At 42.5% G+C, this 25,231-nt stretch overlaps 1 protein-coding gene across 2 annotated transcripts; it reads left to right on the plus strand.

Moving 5' to 3' along the window:
• The first annotated feature begins 6,966 nt into the window (after nucleotides 1-6,966).
• On the plus strand, nucleotides 6,967-10,730 carry LOC123399136 (wall-associated receptor kinase 2-like). Of its 2 annotated transcripts, XM_045093560.1 has the most exons (3): nucleotides 6,967-7,930; nucleotides 8,832-8,993; nucleotides 9,457-10,730. In XM_045093560.1, the coding sequence occupies exons 1-3, from the start codon at nucleotides 7,000-7,002 to the stop codon at nucleotides 10,482-10,484; spliced, it is 2,121 nt and encodes a 706-aa protein (XP_044949495.1). In that variant the 5' UTR covers nucleotides 6,967-6,999; the 3' UTR covers nucleotides 10,485-10,730. The 2 variants fall into 2 exon arrangements, with proteins under 2 accessions (XP_044949495.1, XP_044949494.1); XM_045093559.1 differs by lacking the exon at nucleotides 8,832-8,993.
• The last annotated feature ends 14,501 nt before the right edge of the window (nucleotides 10,731-25,231 follow it).

Here is a 25,231-nt window from a genome sequence, read left to right on the forward strand (position 1 = left end):
GGATTTCGATCAACAACACTAAGTCTATATGACCGAGTTGAGAAAACATGAGCCGACTTTATTTTATGGAAGGTTGGGTCTCTTAAATAAATTTCCAAAGTGATGGCAATTAGGGCAACATGATTTGCCAGGTTGCATGACAATCATATTCATCGTTTTCTATTCCAAGCAAAACAAGCTTGCACTAGTAGAAATCTGTTGTGTCCATTCACTTATAAGTGTAATTGATAAGTTACTCACACACACATATATATATACATGTGCAGCTTCCATTGGATTCTGTTGGACATTCAAATTGATAAGGGAAGAGTTGATGCCTTCGACCCATTATCGAGACCCTTGGAACAGTTCCAAAGCCTGCAGGACATGCTCCAAGGGTAATTTTAATCATTCTTGCGCTCTATCGGTCTCTTTCGATGATTTTCTGATATATCAATTAATGAAAAACTTAGCAAATCATTATCCTTATCGGGCAGGGTTTGGAATCGGTTCAAGTGCGTGACTTCCGGTAACTTTCCTGAGAAGCTGACCTTTAGAGCGGCTCAGGTAAGTAGTAGTATGATATACTTCTATTAATTTTCAATACATTTGTGATGCTAGATTATTATTTTGATTATATATATTCCATTCTCGTAAAGTGCGACCAGCAGCCACGGGGAACGCATCTATGCGGATACTATGTGTGCGAGACCATTCGAATGTTTACCTCTGAGTTCAAGGAGCACAGATTCGACGTAAGCAATAAACATTCACACCTCTATTTTTACCCGTCATTCTTTGTTATCATGATTGATATTCATATTCATCTCCTCTTCTTATATAGCACACGGCCATGAGGACGAAGGTCCTACCAAAGCAACGCGCGATTGCTGTTGCAGAGGAGCTTGCGGAATTTCTGAGGACGGAAGCTATAGAAGACAAAGGACGATTTAGTGTAGCTAAGGGCCATTACTGATGTTCGTCCATGTAATCGAATAGACGGGCTCTAGTCCCGATAATTCAGATCTCCATATAATTGTATATATATGATCACTTGTAAGATAAGTTAATCTTATATATATATGCATAATTATTTCTATTTTAAATTATATGAAAACTAATTCCCGAGCACAAAACGAGGCATCACGTTAATCTCCTGAACACCTAAACCCTAAAACCCTAAAACCCAAAAATAATTTCATTCAAAAAAACCCAAAAAGCCAGCAAAATCTGAAAATCTTTAGTCCCGGACCGTGTAACGAACCGTGACTAAAGGGCCTGCCTCTGGGGCGCTACGAGGCGCCCACGTGGAGCACCTTTAGTCCCGGCGTGTAAGAGGGCCGGGACGAAAAGGTTAGGCCTTTAGTCCCGCCCCTTTAGTACCGGTTGGTGAACCGGGACTAAAGCCCCTTACAGGCCAGGGCTATAGGCCCTGTCCCCACTAGTGTTGTAAAGTCAATTGTCGAGTTGTACCGCAACCACGGGCAAGGATTTCATTTCAAGCATGAAGGCATTGTTTCATGATATTCATACAAACCATAAATTGTCGAGTTGCATTGCAACCATGGTCAAGGATTCATTCAATCCAGATTAATATCAGTTCAAGAGAATTTCTGAAGTGCATCATGGCACTGCCTCATGAAGCAACAAGTCCTACTTTTTCAATTCAAAAATTTCCAAGTTGGCATGATTCAGCGTTGCCTTTAGAAATACAAATGGGTTATATTATTCTCACATGGTACTAAATCGTTGTAGGCATGTGACATGACACTTGGGGGTATATCATATTTTTTTCTTGAATACGCATAAGCATGTGTATCATATCATTAAAGAAGAAGCGATAAAGAAGCCGGATGCAAGGCCTTTCGGCCAATACAATCCTAATCACGAGAATTAGCCTCCACAACCATCACACACACACCTGCCTACTATGCTATAAGCTTCCCTAGTATAACCTCATGCCAAAGACATTAAGACAAGCCACACAGCAACCTAGCCACGTCACAACCAACGCCGAGACCTCTACAACAAGAACAAGACCAATGACCAACGTAAACCAACGTACCGCCACCCGAATGCGCCAGGGGAAAGTTGGCAAGTGAACGGCAGGGCTTGGGTGGACCAAGGAAAGGTGTCGTCGAGAGAACATCGAAGATGGCGTACATTGTGCACCTTGACTCGAGCCGCACCGTCGATGTTCCTCGAGCAATAAGACAACACCTTCAAAAAGGTAACGACGCCTTGGCGCCGCCGTCGTCCGGTTTGAAGGATGGACCAAGGGTTTCCCCGAACTCGAGGAAGGTAGTCTGATCGGGTCCAAGACAACGCCTTCAGGAAGGGAACGGCGCCCATAGGTGTCGCTGTTGTCAGCCTCATCAAAGATGCAATTTCTCCCAACCTAGATCGTAGAACCCATCGCACACTAGAGCAGCAAAAGCAGATCAACCACCGCATCCAGGAGAGTCCCAGTTCGCATCACAGTAGTACATGTAAATCACGAGTCGCTGCAGAAGTACATGTAAGTCACGAGTCGCTGCAGTCATACGACCCGGCACTTGGGGGTTACACTTAAGTTTTCTAAGGAAGAATGAATTAGTGACTTTGATACAGAATGAAAAAATTGCACATAATTTACACAAAAATTACGCACTTTGATAATATGCAAGAATAAATGTACAATAGTGGAATTTTCAAAGAGCATAAATTTCCTAAGAAGGAATTAATTATTGTCATTGGTAAAGAAGAAAGAAAATGAAATTTAAAATAAAAACAAATGTTGAAAATTATGAACACAAATTGAACTGAAATTGCATGATTTTATGAATGCAAAAATAGGCATACAATGGTGGAATTTTGCACTCTAGTATAATTTACACACATATTGTATAATACTTATGTGGACACTATTTATACACACACATATTGTATAATTTACACACATAATAGGGAGTACGTCGTAGCTTCGCTAATTGAATGTAAGTAAGCTTTTCATTAGGTTGAGACAAAGACGGAGATCGAGAGGTACATAAGCGTATTCTAGTTGCCCTGCGGGGAAGCGGAGGGCCAATGTTAAGGTGCCTGCCTGTCATGGGTACGTTGAAAGTTCTGCATTACGTACGCGACGAGAGAGAAGCTCTGGCAATAGCTGTAGAATGGTTAAGAACATCAATATACTTGACTTGATTGATTAATTAATTACCTAGCGAAAGGACACCCACAGTTGTATTTTTCTGACGGAGTTGATAATGGGGATCATGACCTCTAAGAAGGTGAGATTCAGATAATACTGCTCTGATGAATAGCCATATTTGTTGTGTTTTTCTGATGTACAGCCTGTACCAAAATAATAATAATAACATCTTACATTTTATTACAGAGGAGGTAGGAGTTAATAATGTGAATAAGTGATATTTGCTAATTAATGGTTGCACCCACAGGATGGCAGGACTGGGATGAAAAATAGTACATTCCTGACCATGAGAACAGAAGCCAGAGGTAGCCTTACATTTATTGCTAGTTTGCTACAGAATATATGTGACGATGATCCTATTTTTATTTTTAGTGTATGAGTGCTGATATCTGGCCAATGTTATGATCTCCAAGCGCAAGATCGAGATGGCACTTGCAAAGCTTCAGCTTCAGCACACCCAAAGAATTGTGACTGTTTTCTTACGAGTCTAGCATTTCCCGTTGCTCCTAGGAAGTACCTATTCGGCAATACACCAGCTCCGTAAAATACAAGGATCTACGGAGTATCTGTTTGCCTGGTCCATGATATTCAACTACAGCTCCGGCTACTGAGCAGAGTCGCGGAGCCAAGGGACTCCAAACAGGCCCAAAGTGTCCACGCAGTAGTACAGTATCGATTGGGAAGTATGTAACTTGTGTGCAGTAGTGTACCGTCATTTTTCTTTAAGAAACTATAACACCTTAAAATGCGAGTCAATATTGTAGGTCATGTTATGTCCTCCCCACTTGTGAGTAACATACTGAAAGGTAAAGATTGTGGTACCTAAGTTTGTGACTTATAGATGTGCTGAAATTTTAGCCAATTGACAATTTGAGATCATGCTTATTCGAGATCGTTTAGCCGTGCAGCATGCCACAGTGTGATATCTCCTTGTATTTCTTTTATGCTTCAAACGTAAAAAAACTGAATCTGCCGTTGCTAGATAACCAGTAGTGTCAAAAACACTCTTTTATATTACAGGACGGAGGGGTAGTATCTTGATGATTTGCTTGAACACAATGATGTCCTCACCACGAGAGCCTTTTGGCACTCTTGCTATTCTTGTTGACGACGATCAATTGACTTTCAGTCTGAATTGTTTCCTTTGTTTACAGCTGGTTGGGGCCATGAGCTGGGCAAGTAGATAAGCCAACGAGTCATTCCGTTGTGACCTGCAATATTGTATCCAGTAACTCAAAATTAGACACTACTGTTGCGATCAGGACGTCATACATAAAATTTAGTTTGGTTTCAGTGACAAGTGGCTGTATACATTAAGATGCAAATATTAAAAGGAGTAGCGTCCTCATGCACATGTTACAGACACATAGCTACTCTAAGCAAACAATAATAAGAACAATGTTTTTGCGACAGCCAACAAGTGTTTTTCTTTTGGTTCCAATATATTGCTTTTGTCTCCACTCTGTAAATAGTGTTCATTTACTTTTCATATTATATGCTTTCCAAAAATATGATAATGCTCAAAATATCTTACATCAAAAATACCGAAATGTGTTTGGTTTTAACTATCTGAATACAAGTAAGCTTTCCATTAAGTAGAGACGAAGATGGAGAAAACACATTACCGATGTATATGATTTTAGCTACTCTATGCAAACAATAATAAAAACGATGTGTTCGCGACGGCCGACAAGTGTTCAGATACTATGATATAGATTGATTTTCTTGTGAGCCTGTAAATGGTGTTCATTTACTTTTCATAGTATATGCTTGCCAGAAAAATGATATGATCAAAATAGATTTCATAAAAAAAATCGCAATGTGTTTGTTTTAACTGTGATGTCCCCACCACCAGAGCCTTTTGGCACTCTTATTCTTATTGACCACGATCAATTGACTTTCAATCTGAATTGTTTCCTTTGTTTACAGCTGGTTGGGGCCATGAGCTCAGTTGACTTTCAGTCTGAATTGTTTCCTTTGTTTACAGCTGGTTGGGGCCATGAGCTGAGCAAGTAGATAAGCCAACGAATTTCCAAAGTTAGTTGTTGAGTCATTCCGTTGTGACCTGCAATATTGTATCCAGTAACTCAAAATTAGACACTATTGTTGCGATCAGGACGTCATACATAAAATTTAGTTTGGTTTCGATGACAAGTGGATATATAGATAAAGATGCAAATATTAAAAGGAGTAGCGTCCTCATGCACATGTTACAGACACTTAGCTACTCTAGCAAACAATAATAAGAACAATGTTTTTGCGACAGCCGACAAGTGTTTTTCTTTTGGTTCCAATATATTGCTTTCGTCTCCAGTCTATAAAGTGTTCATTTACTTTTCATATTATATGCTTGCCAAAAATATGATAATGCTCAAAATACCTTTTATCAAAAATACCGAAATGTGTTTGGTTTTCATTATCTGAGTGAAAAGTAAGCTTTCCATTAAGTAGAGACAGAAATGGAGAAAACACATTACCAACGTATATGATTTTAGCTACTCTATGCAAACAATAATAAAAACGATGTGTTCGCGACAGCCGACAAGTGTTCAGATACTATGATATATACTGCTTTCCTTGTGAGCCTGTAAATGGTATTCATTTACTTTTCATAGTATATGCTTGGCAGAAAAATGATATGATCAAAATAGATTTCATTAAAAAAATCGCAATGTGTTTGTTTTAACTATGATGTCCTCACCACGAGAGCCTTTTGGCCCTCTTGCTATTCTTGTTGACCACGATCAATTGACTTTCAGTCTGAATTGTTTCCTTTGTTTACAGCTGGTTAGGGGCATGAGCTGGGTAAGTAGATAAGCCAACGAATTTCCAAACTTAGTTGTTGAGTCATTCCGTTGTGACCTGCAATATTGTATCCAGTAACTCAAAATTAGACACTACTGTTGCGATCAAGACGTCATATATAAAATTTAGTTTGGTTTCAATGACAAGTGGCTGTATAGATTAAGATGCAAATATTAATAGGATCTCATGCACATGTTGCAGACACATAGCTACTCTAAGCAAACAATAATAAAAACAATATTTTTGTGACAGCCGACAAGTGCTTTTCTTTTTGTTCTAATATATTGCTTTTGTCTCCAGTCTGTAAATAGTGTTCATTTACTTTTCATATTATATGATTTCCAAAAATATGATAACGCTCAAAATATCTTTCATCAAGAATACCGAAATGTGTTTGGTTTTAACTATCTGAGTGGAAAGTAAGCTTTCCATTAAGTGGAGACGGAGATGGAGAAAACACATTACCAATGTATATGATCTTAGCTACTCTGTGCAAACAATAATAAAAACGATGTGTTCGCGACGGCCAACAAGTTTTCAGATACTATGATATATACTGCTTTCCTTGTGAGCCTGTAAATGGTGTTCATTTACTTTTCATAGTATATGCTTGCCAGAAAAATGATATGATCAAAATAGATTTCATAAAAAAAAATCACAATGTGTTTGTTTTAACTGTGCATAAACATAATCTAGTTGCCCCACGGAGAAGTGGAGGGCTAAAAACATTAAGAAGATGAGTATACCTGCTATGGAATGGTGCGTTGAAGGTTCTGCATCTACACGACGAGAGCGAAGCTCTGGCAAAAGCTGTGGAATGGTTAAGAATATCAGCATGCCTAACTTGATGAACTAATTAGTTGCACAGCAAAGTTAGTTAAGCTTGTGAAGTCGGCCGGGAGGCTTTGCCTCCATGATGGAAGCAACTATTCTAAGCTAGAAAAAACAAGACACGCCACAGCATCAGCATGCTCTTGTACTTAAACGGCGGCAGTGGCTCGCTTCCAAGCAACTACTCTTCAACAATGTCAACGGCCGCACTCTTATTGCCGGTGCTGCTCCTACTGCCGTCGTTGTTGGCAGCCACCGCAGCCGCTGAGGGCCGCACCATCACCGTGTCATCGACATGCCAGAGTAGCTGTGGCGGCATCGACATCCCTTACCCCTTCGGCATCGGCACCGGCTGCTACCGCCAGGGCTTCGAGATCAACTGCACAGACGCTGGCGGCGCTGGCCCTGTGCCGCTCCTCGCCAACACCTCCATCCCGGTGGTCAGCCTCTCCACCGATCCACCCGAGTCGCGGGTGCTGCTTCCCGTTAGGTGGCAGTGCTATGACGTGAACGTCTCGGACTCCGGCAAGACAGTACCCAACAATGACAGGAGCATGTTCAACCACGAGAAGAACGTACCTAGCGACGGCATATACCGCATCTCGGACAAGCACAACGTGCTCTTCGTCCTCGGCTGCGCCACCATCGCCATCGTGAAGACTACCGAGGGCCAAAGACTGGCCTCCACCTCCGGGTGTTTGTCCTTCTGCCGCGGTGACAAGGCAGCGAAGGACAGCAAGTGTGCCGGTGCCGGGTGCTGCAAAGTTGACATCCCGCCGGAGCTCACGAGCATCGTCTTTCAGTTCCTCGACATCAGGAGAGAGAGGCCAAAGTTGCTCAAGTACAGCCCATGTGACTATGCCTTCATCGCCGACAGGGAGAGTTACGACTTCCGGAGATCCGAACTGCTGCACATGGACAAAACCCGGACCATGTCGGCACGCCTTGACTGGGCTATCCGCGAAATGTCGACGTGCGCCGACGCCAAGAACATGGCAGATCAGTACGCCTGCAAGAGCGATCACAGCGAGTGCGTCGACTCCACCAATGGATCTGGGTACGCCTGCAACTGCTCCGAAGGCTACGAGGGCAACCCGTACCTTGTCGGTGAAAGCGGATGCACCAGTAAGCACCACTCTGACTCTCTCCTCTTTTACTCTCCTCTGCCTTCTTATTGCGCTGCCACAACGACCGTCGATGCTTCGATGCGCCCACCCCCTACCCTGAGCATGAAGCGCAAGCTTGTCTCCCCGTCCACCATCCCCTGGCTCTACCCTCCTTGATGCATGGCTAGGAATCCGGCCCTTTCGGCACCTTCATCCTAGAGCATCTGCAATTCTGCATGTGGTGCTCATCCCGTGTTACCCGTCAGCCTTCTTTGGATCACCCATTTCCCTGTTTCCCCTGCTGCAACACAAACTACTCTGCACTTGTATTCTGGATATAGGCATCCTCCGCCCCTTCATCAAAAACTGCAGCGGTTTCCTCTCCAAGTTCTTCATTGCCAGCTTCATCCTCTGATCCTCTCTCTCTCTCTCTCTCAGCGACCTCCACCATGCCAGCGTCACCTTGCACTTCCACCCTTCTCCCGTGGCTGCCCGACAGCCTGATGCATACCGTTGCTCCATGACTTTTGCACCCCAAGGTTGCTGCAGCCGTGTTATGGGGCATCTTAAAGAGCCACAACGCCAAAGTCTTCCACTCACAACATCTTCAACCAGACACCTTCGCTTGGAACTTCAATGTTGATGTCCTGCTCTGGCGCTACCCCCCGCTCGATCTGCAAGTCGAGCTTACAAGCCTGGGTGCAAAACTTCTCAGCATCACTGTTAATTTTACATGTTTTTGCCCCCCCCCCCCCCCCCTCTCACCTCCCCTGTAATTACATCAGTTTATATGCTTCAGACAGGTAGTGAAAATAAATCTAAAAAAACCACCAGAGCATTTGTTAATTTCGCATAGATTCTGCGATACATAACTAGTGATGTACACCTGATAAACATTTATTTATGTATGAATTCCGCAGATATCAATGAATGCAAAGATAAAACGAAGTATCCTTGCTTGGGAGAATGTGAGGACAAGGAAGGATCGTATAGCTGCACCTGTGATCCGGGTTATCATAGCCGTGACCCCATAACAGAAAAGTGTACTCTAATATTTTCACCAGCAGCACAGCTTGCCATAGGTAATATATACATCAATTTTCTCCTTTTTGTTAGACGAAGGGAGATTTCATATGTGGCAGTCAAATATTAATTTGTTGTGTTTAACTGCAAGAAGGGAATTATTTTCGATATAGACGAGTATCAACCTCTTTCCAATAGAATATCCTGCAAGTTAATAAGCTCGATATTTTTCAAAGGGTTCTTACTTTGTTATAGATTTGAAATGCAAAACTATAGCTAAGAATTTCAACAGTTTCATTGATACGCATGTATAGGATGCACTTCACATATATACCACGCATTGTTTTAGAAACAAATACCTTATATTATGAATCAACTCTACCCAAATGGTATAGCTAATTATTGTTTACGTAAAGCAGTTGTTTGCACTGTCTATGCAATTTGTATTATCAATATTCGCTATGTTTGTGACCAAAATTGACATGCATAAATGCATAATATCTCTATGCATGATCATTGTAGGTATCATTCTGGGCTCCTCCTTCTTACTTGTTGCTCTACTTTCGACACTACTGAGGCTCCAAAGGAGAAGAACGAAGGGCTTTTTTAAAAAGAATGGAGGTTTGGTCCTTCGAGATGTGGGAACTTTAAATATCTTCACAAAAAAGGAAATAAACAAAATCACTAAGAACCATTCAGAGGTCCTTGGTAAAGGGTGCTTTGGCAAAGTGTACAAAGGGATTCTTCAAGATGGTACGATAGTGGCAGTAAAAACCTCTATCAAGATAAACAAAGCTCAAAAGGAGGACTTTACCAAGGAAGTGAAGATCCAGTCACAAATGATCCACAAGAACATCATCAAACTCGTGGGCTGCTGCTTGGAGGTGGATGTTCCGATGTTGGTGTATGAGTTCGCTGCCAATGGGAGTCTGCAAGACATTCTCCATGGTAAAACTCGCCTCCATAATTTCCCGCTGGACCTGCGTCTGGATATTGCAATTGATGCTGCGGAAGGGTTAACTTACATGCACTCGTCAACATGCCGTACCATCCGGCATGGCGATGTCAAGCCAGCCAACATACTTTTAGATGAAAAGAACATGCCAAAAATCTCGGACTTTGGGACATCAAAGTTTCTCACAAAGGACAAAGATCACACTGGGATTGTTGTAGGCAGCATGGAATATATAGACCCGATGTTCTGTGAAACGGGACAATTAACACAGAAGAGTGATGTTTACAACTTCGGAGTTGTACTCTTGGAACTCATCACCAGAAAGCCAACCGTATATGATGGGAATCATAGGCTCATAGTTGATTTCTGTGATGTTTATCAGAAAGAAAACAGTGGAGAGAAGATGTTTGACAAAGATATTGCAACTGAAGAAGATACCTACATACTGGAAGAGATTGGCAGACTGGCTGTAACGTGTTTAGCAAAAGATGTAGAAGATCGTCCAGAGATGAAGGAGGTAGCAGAACGACTTGCCATGCTTAGAAGAGCTAGGAAAACTGGGAACATAAACAAGAAAAGCCCCAGTTACTTTTGAGGAAGTCTATGGTGCTCCCAAGAGCATTGCTTCTGAGAATAGCTAACTAAGAGAAGAAGAAAATGTACCATATTTCTGTATATTATATCTTCAGTGTAAATGAATATTGACTACTGTATCGTGCCATAAGGTCTGTTGCAGTGAATAGTTATCAAACTTACCGGTTAGCTTTGTTGGTGTATACCATTTTGTTCTCCGAAGTGTTAATATGTACACCAGTACTAAGTAACGACATTGAGATCGACATCTGCTGGGGTAAATGATTAATTCCTAGAGATTTCTTGATGGCATGTGATATATATTCAGTACCTTAGAATCCTTTTTAGGACTGTCGAAACCCATATCCATTGAAAACAGAGCATATCAGAGTTCTATGACACGACACTGTGTGACTGTGATGCGTAGGAACATTGTCCAATTGTCTTATGTAAATCCTCCCCGTCTATTTTGGTTACTAATAAGAAAACAAACGAAAAAAATAAACATGGAGCACTTGGAGATGCACTGACGATTAAACCGCGCAGCTCTAGCAAGTTGACGCAAAGCTGATGTTGGTGCTACAATATATCATGAATCGGAGAGAATGGCATGTGCTGCTAAAAGGGAAATCCAATGGAAGACAACGTTGGTGGAGAGCACTGAGTGCTAGAATGAATCAAGCAGTAAATTAAGGGTCGTCCTCTATTCTCAATTGGGGAAATTTCAGAAACTGAGAAGTTGGAACAATCACGCGGATGGATCGGCGTCGGCCCCCAGCGCGCTGCCTGCTGCGCCGTTGGCCGTCGCGGTGGACGGTGGTCGGCGTGCGACGGGCGTCGTTCAGGCCGTGCCCGCCGACGTACCGAGGAGCCGAGGACGAGTCGGGCGCGACGGCGCACGGGTGCGGGTGCGGGTGAGGGGACGAAACTGCGCGGTGACTTTTTTTTGTTTTTTAGGGAATAACTGCGTGGTGACCTGGGCCGTTGGGCGGCAGAGTTTACCTAATGGCCTGATGGGCTATCTGCACATGGACTGTACAAGTGTCCATATGTTCAGCCTTCGTTTCTGAAAAAAACAATAATATATGTTCAGCCTTCAAGGGAACGGGGAAAATCCTATACGACGCTCATTGCGTTAAGATGTCGTGCAACCACATAGGGCATGCCAGGCGAGCGATTAAATGAGCTGGCCAAAGTTCGGTTCTTACCGATTTTGGGAACCTTCTACAAGTTCCCCGAACCGGTTTTCCTCCTTTTTCCGGTTTTCTTTTATTATTTTTCCCATTTTTCTGTTTTTTTATTTTCTTTCTAAGGTTTTTTTAAACTAAGTTCATGTTTGAAAATTGTTCTTAAAATTCAGCAAACGTTCTAGCTTTTATAAAAAAAATCAAAATTTGAAATTTGTTCATGTTTCAAAATTTGTTCACAATTTGAAACGCGCTTTCCAAATTTGTTCACAATTTGAAAAATGCTCTAAATTTTATCAATCTGTTCACTAATTTGAAAAAAATTCATGTTTCAAATTTTGTTCACAATTTCAAAAATGTTTCTGGTTCCAAAATTTGTTCACAATTAAAAAAAAAGTACACAATTTTAAAAAAAAATCACGAATTTAAAATTTGTTCATGTCTCAAAATTTGTTCACATATCATAAAATGTTTATGAATTCAGAATTTGTACACAATTTGAAAAATGTTCACAATTTTATAATTTTGTTCATGAATTTGAAAGTTTTTACGTTTCAAAATTTGTACACAATTCGATAAATGATCGTGGTTTAACGAAAAATGTTCACAATTTTATATTTTGTCCCCAAATTTAAAATTTGTTCAAAATTCGAAAAACGTTCGTGGTTTCAAAATTTGTGTGCAGATTCTAACAATGTTCACAATTTTAAAATTTTGTTCAAGAATTTAAAAAAAAATCATGTTTCAAATTGTTCACAATTCGAAAAATGTTTATGGTTTCAAAATTTGTTCGCAGATTCTAAAAATGTTCACAACTTTATAATTATGTTCATGAATTTGAAAAAATTTCATGTTTCAAAATCTGTTCACTGTTCAAAACTTGTTTACGGTTTCAAAACTTGTTCACAATTCGAAAAATGTTCACAATTTTATAATTTTGCTCATGAATTTGAAATTTGTTCATATTTCAAAATTTGTTCAAAATTCAAGAAATGTTCGTTGTTTCAAATTTGTTCGCAAATTCAAAAAAGTTCATAATTTTATAATTTGTTTGCGGTTTCAAAAAATAACCTGTTTTTACTTTTACAACTGTTTTAGAAACCATCACAGTTATCTTGTAAATGTTTTTTAAAACGTATTTAAGACAGTAAATATATTTTAAACTTTCAGCAAAACCAATAGCCACCTCCGAAACAGTACAAACTAAAAAATGTTCATGTTTTCAAAGAAAATGGAAATTCAAAAAATGTATAGGAATTTCAAAAAATGTTCAGGTTTCCGAATTTCTTCGGAAATTTATAAAATGTCACATCATCAAAATATTCATGTTTGTCAAAATTTGTTTGTAAATTAAAAAACTATGCGTGTATTGAAAAAAATGTTCATAATTTCGGAAAACTCAGTTGGGAGCCTTTACTCGAACAACGGTTTTTGATTATATTTTTGCGAATTGTTGTTTGATTTTGTCGGTTTCGTGTGTGTTCTTTAAGATCATGGTGCAAATCTAACAAGTATGGTTCTCAGTGGAAGTGGCTAGCTCAACTCCCCCAATTTATGCGATACGAGTGTGTTTGGGTCCTTTGCCCGTTCACCTTGCTAGGCAAGGCTAGCCTTGCCGACGGAGGCGAGCCAAATCGGCTTGCCCACTGTAATGCATAAAAATCTGGAAACCACAGGCAAGGAGGTGGGTTCGCCAAGGAACCAAACCGTCGGCTTCCTTGCTAGGCTGGGCGAGGCAAGCGCTTGCTCGAGAACCAAACGTGTTCGAAGTCGCTCGTTCGAATTCCAGCATCAACACGCATGTATTTTTCTGCGTTTTTCCATGTCGCAAACGATGTCACAGTAAATGGGTCGGCCCAGGTAAGCGCACCCCTTTTTTTTAAGCAACCACATGTTTCATTAATCAAAAAACAAGTTACAATAAGCAACACACGTGGAAACTAAAAGACAAACTGGGATAAAATGATTATCCTAAATTTGCAGAAAAAAACCTAAAATATCAAGAAATACAAAACGATTCCTAGGGTTTCCTGCAACCACCGTAGCGAACTGCCATCGCCCAACTCCAGCGCCGCCGAGGCGAACGCCGGAAGAGACGCCGAGCCTCCGCCATCCCAAGGTCCGAGAAAGCACCATCGCCAACGAGGCTTTGTGAGTCGATGAACAGGTCCGCTGCACGCAGCAAGCCACATGTCGCTGTGGCACGTCGACCGGGGGACGTCCCCGTGATGTCTTGAACCAAGATTTGTCGCCTCCCATCAACAAAGTTGAAGAGGAACGGCAGATTCACCACCTTCGGACCGACATCCTCGCTCTAGAAGAACCACATCGCCCCGGCCGCCAGCGCCGTCGCGAATAACCACGAACGCCAGCGACAGACCGAGAAACTGATCTCGCCAGATCTGAAGAACGGCGAGAAGACCAAGCCGCTGATCTGAAGGACCGAGCAGCACACGTTGCCATCAACTCCAAAACGCCGCCGTGAAGGTCGCCGCCAGTGTGGGAATAGAGTTGAGGCAGATTTATTTGCCCGGACGCCGCTCCCACCACCCCAACGGCGTTCCAAGAAAACACTAGACCAACCATAACTACAAGCCGGCATCGCAGCGCCGTGGTGCCCATCTCCTCACGTCGTCGCAGTGGGCAACGGAGGAGGCAGGGACCGATGGCGGCCGGTGTCACTAGGGCAGTTGGATCGCCGCTAGCGGGAGCGGTTCCCTACGCCAACAAGGGATTGGGAGTTGGGACTTAGGTAAGCGCACCCCTGTGCGAATTTTGGCGCAGCGTGCAGTGAATAGAAGGTCCCAACAAAGGGCTTCAGAATTCTCAAAAAGAAAAGAACGAAAGGATTAGTATGGACCAGCCGGCACCCATCTCTGCATTTTCTGTTCAGTTTTCATGCTGACATAAATCGTGCACGTGCAAATGCATGTACTTAAATAAAATTGATCCTTATTCAGTTTTCATGCTGACATAAATCCGAACCAATAATTTTAATGATCTAGAAAATCTTATATTTGTTTACAAAGGGAGTATATTTTAGTCAAAATTATTGCTATTGAAACCATTCAAATATATACACACAGGTTTTTTTACGGGAATATATTCACACGGTTCACAACAAACATTAATAAAAAAACTATTTATATTAATATTTCAAATGACTTAAATAACTTCCACTGTCCTCGGAAAATTAGAAACATGTCTATGTTTATATGATTGGCTTGCAAGTCCATGCATGATTTGATTCCATTGTTTGATACTCCATGCAGCTCTAACTCTTCTATATAACAAGGCATACCTTGTACCACTCTTCATATCTTCTAATTGATGACAGAAACATGACTATTGTGGCAACTATGCCACCGCTTCATATCCAAACGCAAGATGAAATGAACAGAAGATGGGAAGTACCTGTCAACATCTCTCTTACTTCCAAGATTATGCTTCTCTCCCGTTCATTTCCTTCTCCCCATTCTTTTAATCAAATGAACAACATGAAGGGTAAAATCAACCAAGCAAAACAGAAAACAGAAACAAAATATAAAAACATTGAGTAAACCGTATCTCACTTCAATGCATAATAAAATCAGAGTAATAAACTTAGTAATTTTGCACGTGCAATGCACATCTTGAATGGTATAAATTGTTATTATATTGTAGTAATAATTACAATCTATTAACCTTATGACATACAAATATTGGCACATTTCATAATAACCACACCAAATATGCTTCATCCTAAAATTTGTAGTTATATATACTCCAAGTCTGTTAACCACATCAAATATGAACATGATACATTTCCAATCATCTAAAAAATGAAACTGCATCAAATATACACTATTGTGTGAGGTGAGGTGTACTTTTAGCATCCATCGAAAAATGATCCGAGTAGCAAGATTTTCTATCAAGTGCTTCGGAAATAGGACATGTTAGTCACACACCTGGACAACCAACAAAAATAAAACTAATGATTATAAAACATCGTGGCATAGTAACAACAAAATTCAAATATTCCCACTATGAAATAAATATATCATTAACATAACACAAAACTATTGATGTTTGGAAGAGATTTCCACTTCTATCTTCTCTGCTCTAGTTCAAATTTGATCACACAATGAACAAACCTTCTTCAACAACAATACAATTGTATTTTAGGGGGGGGGGGGGTCGTGCAAAAGGATTAGAAACTTACTGCACAAAGAATTCGTTTCACCAATAACCAGAAATGTTCATGACCTTATTGAATTGAAAATAAACCCCGTCAACTATCTACAAGAACATGCACGTCTCCATTGGATATCTGGTGCACAAGGCTTCCTTTCATGCAACAACCATTATAAAACATGTTGGAAAAATAATCAAGTTCAAATGAGGAGACACACAAAATTGCAAATGAAACCGTAAGAAGATGTATTTCCAACAACTCACCTTAACCCTTTAGAAGAAATCAAACCATGATACCTTGGCACAAAAATAATGTCCACTTGTTGAAGGTGGATCATAACACCAGAATCTCACAAAGAATGCACATCCCTCCAAGCGTGGTGAGCTGATCCTTCCACAAGAGTGATCAAATTAACATATATTTGGTCATCAACCAAGAACACATCTCCAGGATTCTAGAGCTATTTTATTAGTGGTTTAATCATCAAAGATCATACTCAGAGAGGATTAATGGTTGTTCCATAAAAGTTTTGTCAATAAAACAATTTAATAAGAAGGGAGAGATATACGTATCAGAAGTAATGATGCATGGACTACAAGAAGGCACGGATCAACAGAAAATATTAACTATACATTTCACAAATGCTAATGAAATATAGTAAGCAGTTTAATCTGGGAAATTCACTTTGGCTCATAGGTGTAGATACACCTATTTTCCAAATACATATTTTAGAAAGCTAAATAACCGAGAAAAAAATTCCACATGTACATCTGAACATTATATGTTCGTGCACAAAGTTTATATGAGAAATAATATTTTTTATGCCTTGTGTAAAAAATACAATTTTCGGTGCTTCATTATTGCTATTCACGAGACATTTTGTTATCTTTTTGATACATGCAACAAAAAATGTTCTTTCTTTCCGAATTTTTGTGTGCAAACATAGAATGTCCAGATGTATACGTGAAATTATTGTTTGGAATTTTTTACCATTGTGAAATGTGTTTTTATATATATTTCATAATAAGTGTATCTACACGTATGAGCTAAAACACCCCTCTAGTTTAATCCATATTTAAGTGAATATACAACAAATGTAATGGTGTATAAATTTAAGTTCACCAAGGCACTGGTGTATGTGTAACTTCTCTTCAACAAACCATCATACATATTCACCATGCAGCACATACAAATAAATTTCATCAATGGCAATAGTTCATGAAGGGGTTCTTGACTATATTGCAAGATGTGAGATTGAGCACACCTCAATGCGCGACCACGGCAGAAGATAGAGAAAAGATGAGTACCGTCCCCTATGCTTTAGTCATAGGCTCTATTATGTATGTCATGTTGTGTACCAGACCTGATGTGAACCTTGCCATAAGTTTGGTAGGGAGGTATCAAAGTTATCCCGGAGTGGATCACTCGACAGCGGTAAAGAATATCCTTAAGTACGTGAAAAATACTAAAGATATGTTTCTCGTTTATGGAGGTGCTCAAGAGCTCGTCGTAAAGGGTTATGGCTATGCTAAAGATATGTTTCGACACAGATCCGGATGACTCCAAGTCACAAACCGGATACGTGTATATTTTGAATGGTGGGGCAGTCAGCTCGTGCAGTTGCAAGCAAAGTGTCGTGGTGGCATCTACATGTGAAGCGGAGTACATATATAGTTGCTTCGGAAGCAGCACGGGAAGGAGTCTGGATGAAGGAGTTCATCACCGATCTAGGAGTGATTCCTAGTGCGTCGGGCCCGACGACTCTCTTCTGTGACAACACTGGAGCTATTGTCATTGTCAAGGAGCCCAGGTTTCACAAGAAAACCAAACACATCAAACGTCGCTTCAACTCCATTCGTGGATACATTCAGGATGGAGATATAGATATTTGTAAAGTACATATGGATCTGAATGTCGCAGATCCGTTGACTAAACCTCTTCCACGAGCGAAACATGATCAACACCAGAACTCTATGGGTGTTCGATTCATCACAATGTAACTAGATTATTGACTTTAGTGCAAGTGGGAGACTATTAGAAATATGCCCTAGAGGCAATAATAAAGTGGTTATTATTATATTTCCTTGTTCATGATAATTGTCTATTGTTCATGCTATAATTGTATTAACAGAAAACCATAATACATGTGTGAATATATAGACCACAACATGTCCCTAGTGATCCTCTAGTTGGCTAGCTCGTTGATCAATAGATGGTCATGGTTTCCCCGCCATGGACGTTGGATGTCGTTGATAACGGGATCACACCATTAGGAGAATGATGTGATGGACAAGATCCAATCCTAAGCATAGCACAAGATCGTGTAGTTCGTGTGCTAGAGCTTTTATAATGTCAAGTATCATTTCCTTATACCATGAGATCGTGCAAATGCCGGATACCATAGGAGTGCTTTGGGTGTATCAAACATCACAACGTAACTGGGTGATTATAAAGGTGCACTACAGGTATCTCCGAAAGTGTCTGTTGGGTTGGTACGAATCGAGAGTGGGATTTGTCGCTCCGTGTGACGGAGAGGTATCTCTGGGCCCACTCGGTAATGCATCATCATAATGAGCTCAATGTGACTAAGGAGTTAGCCACGGGATCATGTGTTACGGAACGAGTAAAGTGAGTTTCCAGTAACGAGATTGAACAAGATATAGGGATACCGATGATCGAATCTCGGGCAAGTATCATACCGGTAGACAAAGGGAATTACATACGGGATTGAGTGAATCCTTGACATCGTGGTTTATCCGATGAGATCATCGTGGAACATGCGGGAGCCAACATGGGTATCCAGATCCCGCTGGGGGTTATTGGTCGGAGAGATGTCTCGGTCATGTCTGCATGGTTCCCGAACCCGCACGGTCTACACACTTAAGGTTCGGTGACGCTAGAGTTGTAATGGGAATTGTATATGTGGTTACCGAAGGTTGTTCGGAGTATCGGATGAGATCCCGGACATCACGAGGAGTTCCGGAATAGTCCGGAGGTAAAGATTTATATATGGGAAGTCCAGTTTCGGTCGCCGAAAAAAATGTGAGGTATATTGGTATTGTACCGGGACCATTGAAAGGGTACCATGGGTCCACCGGGAGGGTTCACCTATCTCGGAGGGCCACAAGGGCCAAAATTGGGTGGGAACCAGCCCCTCGTGGGCTGGTGCGAGCCAACAGAGGAAGGCCCAAGGTGCGTAGGGCAAAACCCTAGGGCGTGGGGCTGCCTCCCTCCGACTTGGGAGGCAAGTCACCCCTAGGGCCCCGCCGCCCCTCCTCCTAGGCCGACACCGCCCCTCCTAGTCTTCCCTAGGGTGGCCGGCCCCCTCTCCCTCCCTCCTATAAATAGTGGGAGTTTTGGGAGGGTTGCACACACCTTGAACATCACCCCTTGGCGCAGCCCTACCTCTCCACCTCTCCTCCTCCGCAGCTGTGATAGCCCGAGACCGACATTCCAGAAGATTCCCCTTTTCTTTCCGTTTTCGTCGTGTGATTATTTTTATTTGTCGCATCATCATTCGCATCATCAGCATTGCATCGGCATTCCGTTGCGCCAGTTTTCAAACTTGCATCCGTTGTTAGTTGCCGGTTCTCGTCGCTGTCCGTTCTGAGCCCGACAACACACGCACGCGCCCGCGGCATCGTCAAAACCTGTTTTTAAAAGTGTGTATAAAACTTTCTCTGGGTTGAAACTTGGCGCGCGGTCGTGTTTTATTATAGATAGACCATCTGCCAATTTTCGTCGCGATCGGAGTCTGTCTGGTACCCGAACGGTCGACCGTAGCGGCACCGTATTCGGCCTATCGTCGGACGTCTTTCGGTATTTTAAATCTCGCTGTCGGGTCGCCCATTTTCCCTCTCGTCTCCGGCTAACCTACTCTACACAGCCACTTACTCGTCCCTGCGTGCGAAACCGTTCGATTCCGATCGTGCGGTTGAAACCGGGGCAAAAAAACATGGGGAACGTCGCATGGGAAACAAAAAATTTCCTACGCGCACGAAGACCTATCATGGTGATGTCCATCTACGAGAGGGGATGAGTGATCTACGTACCCTTGTAGACCGTACAGCAGAAGCGTTAGTGAACGCGGTTGATGTAGTGGAACGTCCTCACGTCCCTCGATCCGCCCCGCGACCAGTCCCACGATCTAGTACCGAACGGACGGCATCTCCGCGTTCAGCACACATACAGCTCGACGATGATCTCGGCCTTCTTGATCCAGCAAGAGAGACGGAGAGATAGAAGAGTTCTCCGGCAGCGTGACGGCGCTCCGGAGGTTGGTGATGATCTCTTCTCAGCACGGCTCCGCCCGAGCTCCGCAGAAACGCGATCTAGAGGAAAGACCGTGGAGGTATGTGGTCGGGCTGCCATGGAAAATCGTCTCAAATCAGCCCTAAAACCTCTGTATATATAGGTGGGAGAGGGGGGGCCTTGCCTTGGGGCTCAAGGAGCCCCAAGGGGGTCGGCCGAGCCAAGGGGGGAAGGTCTCCCCCCCCAAGCCGAGTTGGACTTGGTTTGGTGGGTGGGAGTCCTTCCTTCCCTTCCCACCTCCTCCTTTTTTTTTTCTTTCTCTTTGATTTTTCTTCCAATGCGCATAGGGCCCTTTTGGGCTGTCCCACCAGCCCACTAAGGGCTGGTGCGCCACCCTCAAGGCCTATGGGCTTCCCCGGGGTGGGTTGCCCCCCCCCCCCCCCCGGTGAACTCCCGGAACCCATTCGTCATTCCCGGTAACTCCGAAAACCTTCGGGTAATCAAACGAGGTCATCCTATATATCAATCTTCGTTTCCGGACCATTCCGGAAACCCTCGTGACGTCCGTGATCTCATCTGGGACTCCGAACAACATTCGGTAACCAACCATATAACTCAAATACGCATAAAACAACGTCGAACCTTAAGTGTGCAGACCCTGCGGGTTCGAGAACTATGTAGACATGACCCGAGAGACTCCTCGGTCAATATCCAATAGCGGGACCTGGATGCCCATATTGGATCCTACATATTCTACGAAGAACTTATCGTTTGAACCTCAGTGCCAAGGATTCATATAATCTCGTATGTCATTCCCTTTGTCCTTCGGTATGTTACTTGCCCGAGATTCGATCGTCAGTATGCACATACCTATTTCAATCTCGTTTACCGGCAAGTCTCTTTACTCGTTCCGTAATACAAGATCCCGCAACTTACACTAAGTTACATTGCTTGCAAGGCTTGTGTGTGATGTTGTATTACCGAGTGGGCCCCGAGATACCTCTCTGTCACACGGAGTGACAAATCCCAGTCTTGATCCATACTAACTCAACGAACACCTTCGGAGATACCTGTAGAGCATCTTTATAGTCACCCAGTTACGTTGCGACGTTTTATACACACAAAGTATTCCTCCGGTGTTAGTGAGTTATATGATCTCATGGTCATAGGAACAAATACTTGACACGCAGAAAACAGTAGCAACAAAATGACACGATCAACATGCTACGTCTATTAGTTTGGGTCTAGTCCATCACGTGATTCTCCTAATGACGTGATCCAGTTATCAAGCAACAACACCTTGTTCATAATCAGAAGACACTAACTATCTTTGATCAACTGGCTAGCCAACTAGAGGCTTGCTAGGGACAGTGTTTTGTCTATGTATCCACACATGTAAATGAATCTTCATTCAATACAATTATAGCATGGATAATAAACGATTATCTTGATACAGGAATTATAATAATAACTATATTTATTATTGCCTCTAGGGCATAATTCCAACAGTCTCCCACTTGCACTAGAGTCAATAATCTAGTCCTCGCATCATCATGCGAATTACATTGTAATAAATCTAACACCCATACAGTTCTGGTGTTGATCATGCTTTCCCGTGGAAGAGGTTTAGTCAGCGGGTCTGCTATATTCAGATCCGTGTGCACTTTGCATATATTTACGTCCTCCCCTTTGACGTAGTCGCGGATGAGGTTGAAGCGTCGTTTGATGTGTCTGGACTTCTTGTGAAACCGTGGTTCCTTTGCTAAGGCAATGGCACCCGTGTTGTCACAGAACAAGGTTATTGGATTCAGTGCGCTTGGCACCACTCCAAGATCCGTCATGAATTGCTTCATCCAGACACCCTCCTTAGCCGCCTCCGAGGCAGCCATGTACTCCGCTTCACATGTAGAATCTGCTACGACGCTTTGCTTGGAACTGCACCAGCTTATCGCACCCCCATTAAGAATAAATACGTATCCGGTTTGCGACTTAGAGTCGTCCGGATCTGTGTCAAAGCTTGCATCGACGTAACCTTTTATGGTGAGCTCTTCGTCACCTCCATACACGAGAAACATCTCCTTAGTCCTTTTCAGGTACTTCAGGATATTCTTGACCGCTGTCCAGTGATCCACTCTTGGATTACTCTGGAACCTGCCTGCCATACTTATGGCCAGGCTAATGTCCGGTCTAGTGCACATCATTGCATACATGATAGAGCCTATGGATGAAGCATAGGGGACGGAGCGCATATGCTCTCTATCCTCATCAGTTGCTGGGCACTAAGTCTTACTCAATCTCGTACCAACTAGAGGCTTGCTAGGGGACTGTTCCATTTTGAACCTCTTCAAAACTTTATCAAGGTATGTGCTTTGTGAAAGTCCTATCAGGCGTTTTGATCTATCCCTATAGATCTTAATGCCTAGAATGTAAGCAGCTTCTCCTAGGTCCTTCATAGAGAAACTTTTATTCAAGTAATCCTTTATGCTCTCCAAAAACTCTACGTTGTTTCCAATCAGCAATATGTCATCCACATATAATATTAGAAATGCCACAGAGCTCCCACTCACTTTCTTGTAAATACAAGATTCTCCAACCACTTGTATAAGCCCAAATGCTTTGATCACCTCATCAAAGCGTTTGTTCCAACTCCGAGATGCTTGCACCAGTCCATAAATGGATCACTGGAGCTTGCACACCTTGTTAGCATTCCTAGGATCGACAAAACCTTCGGGTTGCATCATATACAATTCTTCCTTAAGGAAACCGTTAAGGAACGCCGTTTTGACATCCATCTGCCAGATTTCATAATCGAAAAATGCAGCTATTGCTAACATGATTCTGACGGACTTAAGCATCGCTACGGGTGAGAATGTCTCATCGTAGTCAACTCCTTGAACTTGTGATAAACCCTTTGCCACAAGTCGAGCTTTATAAACGGTCACATTGCCGTCAGCATCTGTCTTCCTCTTAAAGATCCATTTGTTCTGAATAGCCTTGCGGCCCTCAGGCAGTACCTCCAAAGTCCATACTTTGTTCTCATACATGGATCCTATCTCGGACTTCATGGCTTCTAGCTATTTGTTGGAATCTGGGCCCACCATTGCTTCTTCATAATTTGCAGGTTCATTGTTGTCCAACAACATGATTGACAAGACGGGATTACCGTACCACTCTGGAGCAGCACGTGGTCTCGTCGACCTGTGTGGTTCGACAGAAACTTGAACCGGAGTTTCATGATCATCATCATTAACTTCCTCCTCAACCGGCGTCGCAATGACAGAGGTTTCCCCTTGCCCTGCGCCACCATCCAGAGGGATGAGAGGTTCGATAACCTCGTCAAGTGCTATCTTCCTCCCACTCAATTCTCTCGAGAGAAACTCCTTCTCGAGAAAAGCTCCGTTTTTAGCAACAAACACTTTGCCCTCGGATTTGAGATAGAAGGTGTACCCAACTGTCTCTTTTGGGTAACCTATGAAGACGCACTTTTCCGCTTTGGGTTCCAGTTTTTCAGGCTGAAGCTTTTTGACATAAGCATCACATCCCCAAACTTTAAGAAACGACAACTTTGGCCTTTTGCCATACCACAGTTCATATGGTGCCGTCTCAACGGATTTTGATGGTGCCCTATTTAAAGTGAATGCAGCTGTTTCTAATGCATAACCCCAAAACGATAACGGCAAATCGGTAAGAGACATCATAGATCGCACCATCTCTAATAAAGTACGATTACGACGTTCGGACACACCATTACGCTGTGGTGTTCCAGGCGGTGTCAACTGTGAAACAATTCCACATTGTCTTAAGTGAGCACCAAACTCGAAACTCAGATATTCACCCCAACGATCAGACTGTAGGAACTTTATCTTCTTGTTACGATGATTTTCAACTTCACTCTGAAATTGCTTGAACTTTTCAAATGTTTCAGACTTGTGCTTCATTAAGTAGACATAACCATATCTACTCAAATCGTCAGTGAAGGTGAGAAAATAACGATATCCGTCACGTGCCTCCACGCTCATCGGACCACACACATCGGTATGTATGATTTCCAACCAGTCACTTGCACGCTCCATTGTTCCGGAGAACGAAGTTTTAGTCATCTTGCCCATGAGGCATGGTTCGCACGTGTCAAGTGAATCAAAGTCAAGTGACTCCAAAAGTCCATCAGCATGGAGTTTCTTCATGCGCTTTACACCAATATGACCTAAGCGGCAGTGCCACAAAAATATGGCGCTATCATTGTTAACTCTAACTCTTTTGGTCTCAATGTTATGTATGTGTGTATCGCTATCAAGATTCAATATGAACAATCCTCTCCCATTGGGTGCATGACCATAAAAGATGTTACTCATAGAAATAGAACAACCATTATTCTCTGACTTAAAAGAGTAACCGTCTCGCAATAAACAAGATCCAGATATAATGTTCATGCTCAACGCAGGTACTAAATAACAATGATTTAAGTTCATAACTAATCTTGATGGTAACTGAAGTGAAACTGTGCCGACGGCGATTGCATCAACCTTGGAACCATTTCCTACGCGCATCGTCGCTTCATCTTTCGCCAGCCTCCGTCTATTCCGCAGTTCCTGTTTCGAGTTGCAAATATGAGCAACAAAACCGGTATCGAATACCCAGGCACTACTACGAGAGCCGGTTAAGTACACATCAATAACATGTATACCAAATATACCTGATTTTTCTTTGGCCGCCTTCTTATCTGCCAGATACTTGGGGCAATTGCGCTTCCAGTGACCCATACCCTTGCAATAGTAACACTCTATTTCAGGCTTAGGTCCAGCTTTGGGTTTCTTCGTCGGATTGGCAAAAGGCTTGCCGCTCTTCTTTGAATTACCCTTCCTGCCTTTGCCGTTTCTCTTGAAACTAGTGGTCTTATTCACCATCAACACTTGATGCTCTTTACGGAGTTCAGACTCTGCGACTTTCAGCATCGCAAACAACTCGCCGGGTGACTGCGATTGCCTTGCATGTTGTAGTTCAACACAAAGCCTTTATAGCTTGGCGGCAGTGATTGAAGGATTCTCTCAGTGATAGCCTCTTGCGGGAGTTCAATCCCCAGCTCAGCTAGACGGTTTGAGTACCCAGACATTTTGGGTACATGTTCACTGACAAACGAGTTTTCCTCCATCTTGCAAG

Source organism: Hordeum vulgare, chromosome 5H (genome assembly GCF_904849725.1).
Source record: "Hordeum vulgare subsp. vulgare chromosome 5H, MorexV3_pseudomolecules_assembly, whole genome shotgun sequence".
Lineage (NCBI taxonomy): Eukaryota > Viridiplantae > Streptophyta > Magnoliopsida > Poales > Poaceae > Hordeum > Hordeum vulgare.

Bases quoted from the DNA above. Each gene is read 5' to 3' on its own strand.
- LOC123399136 (XM_045093560.1), top strand. From the start codon at position 7,000: ATGTCAACGGCCGCACTCTTATTGCCGGTGCTGCTCCTACTGCCGTCG. The intron at 7,931-8,831 runs GTAAGCACCACT...TGAATTCCGCAG, and splicing joins CGGTGAAAGCGGATGCACCA to ATATCAATGAATGCAAAGAT. The intron at 8,994-9,456 runs GTAATATATACA...TGATCATTGTAG, and splicing joins AGCAGCACAGCTTGCCATAG to GTATCATTCTGGGCTCCTCC.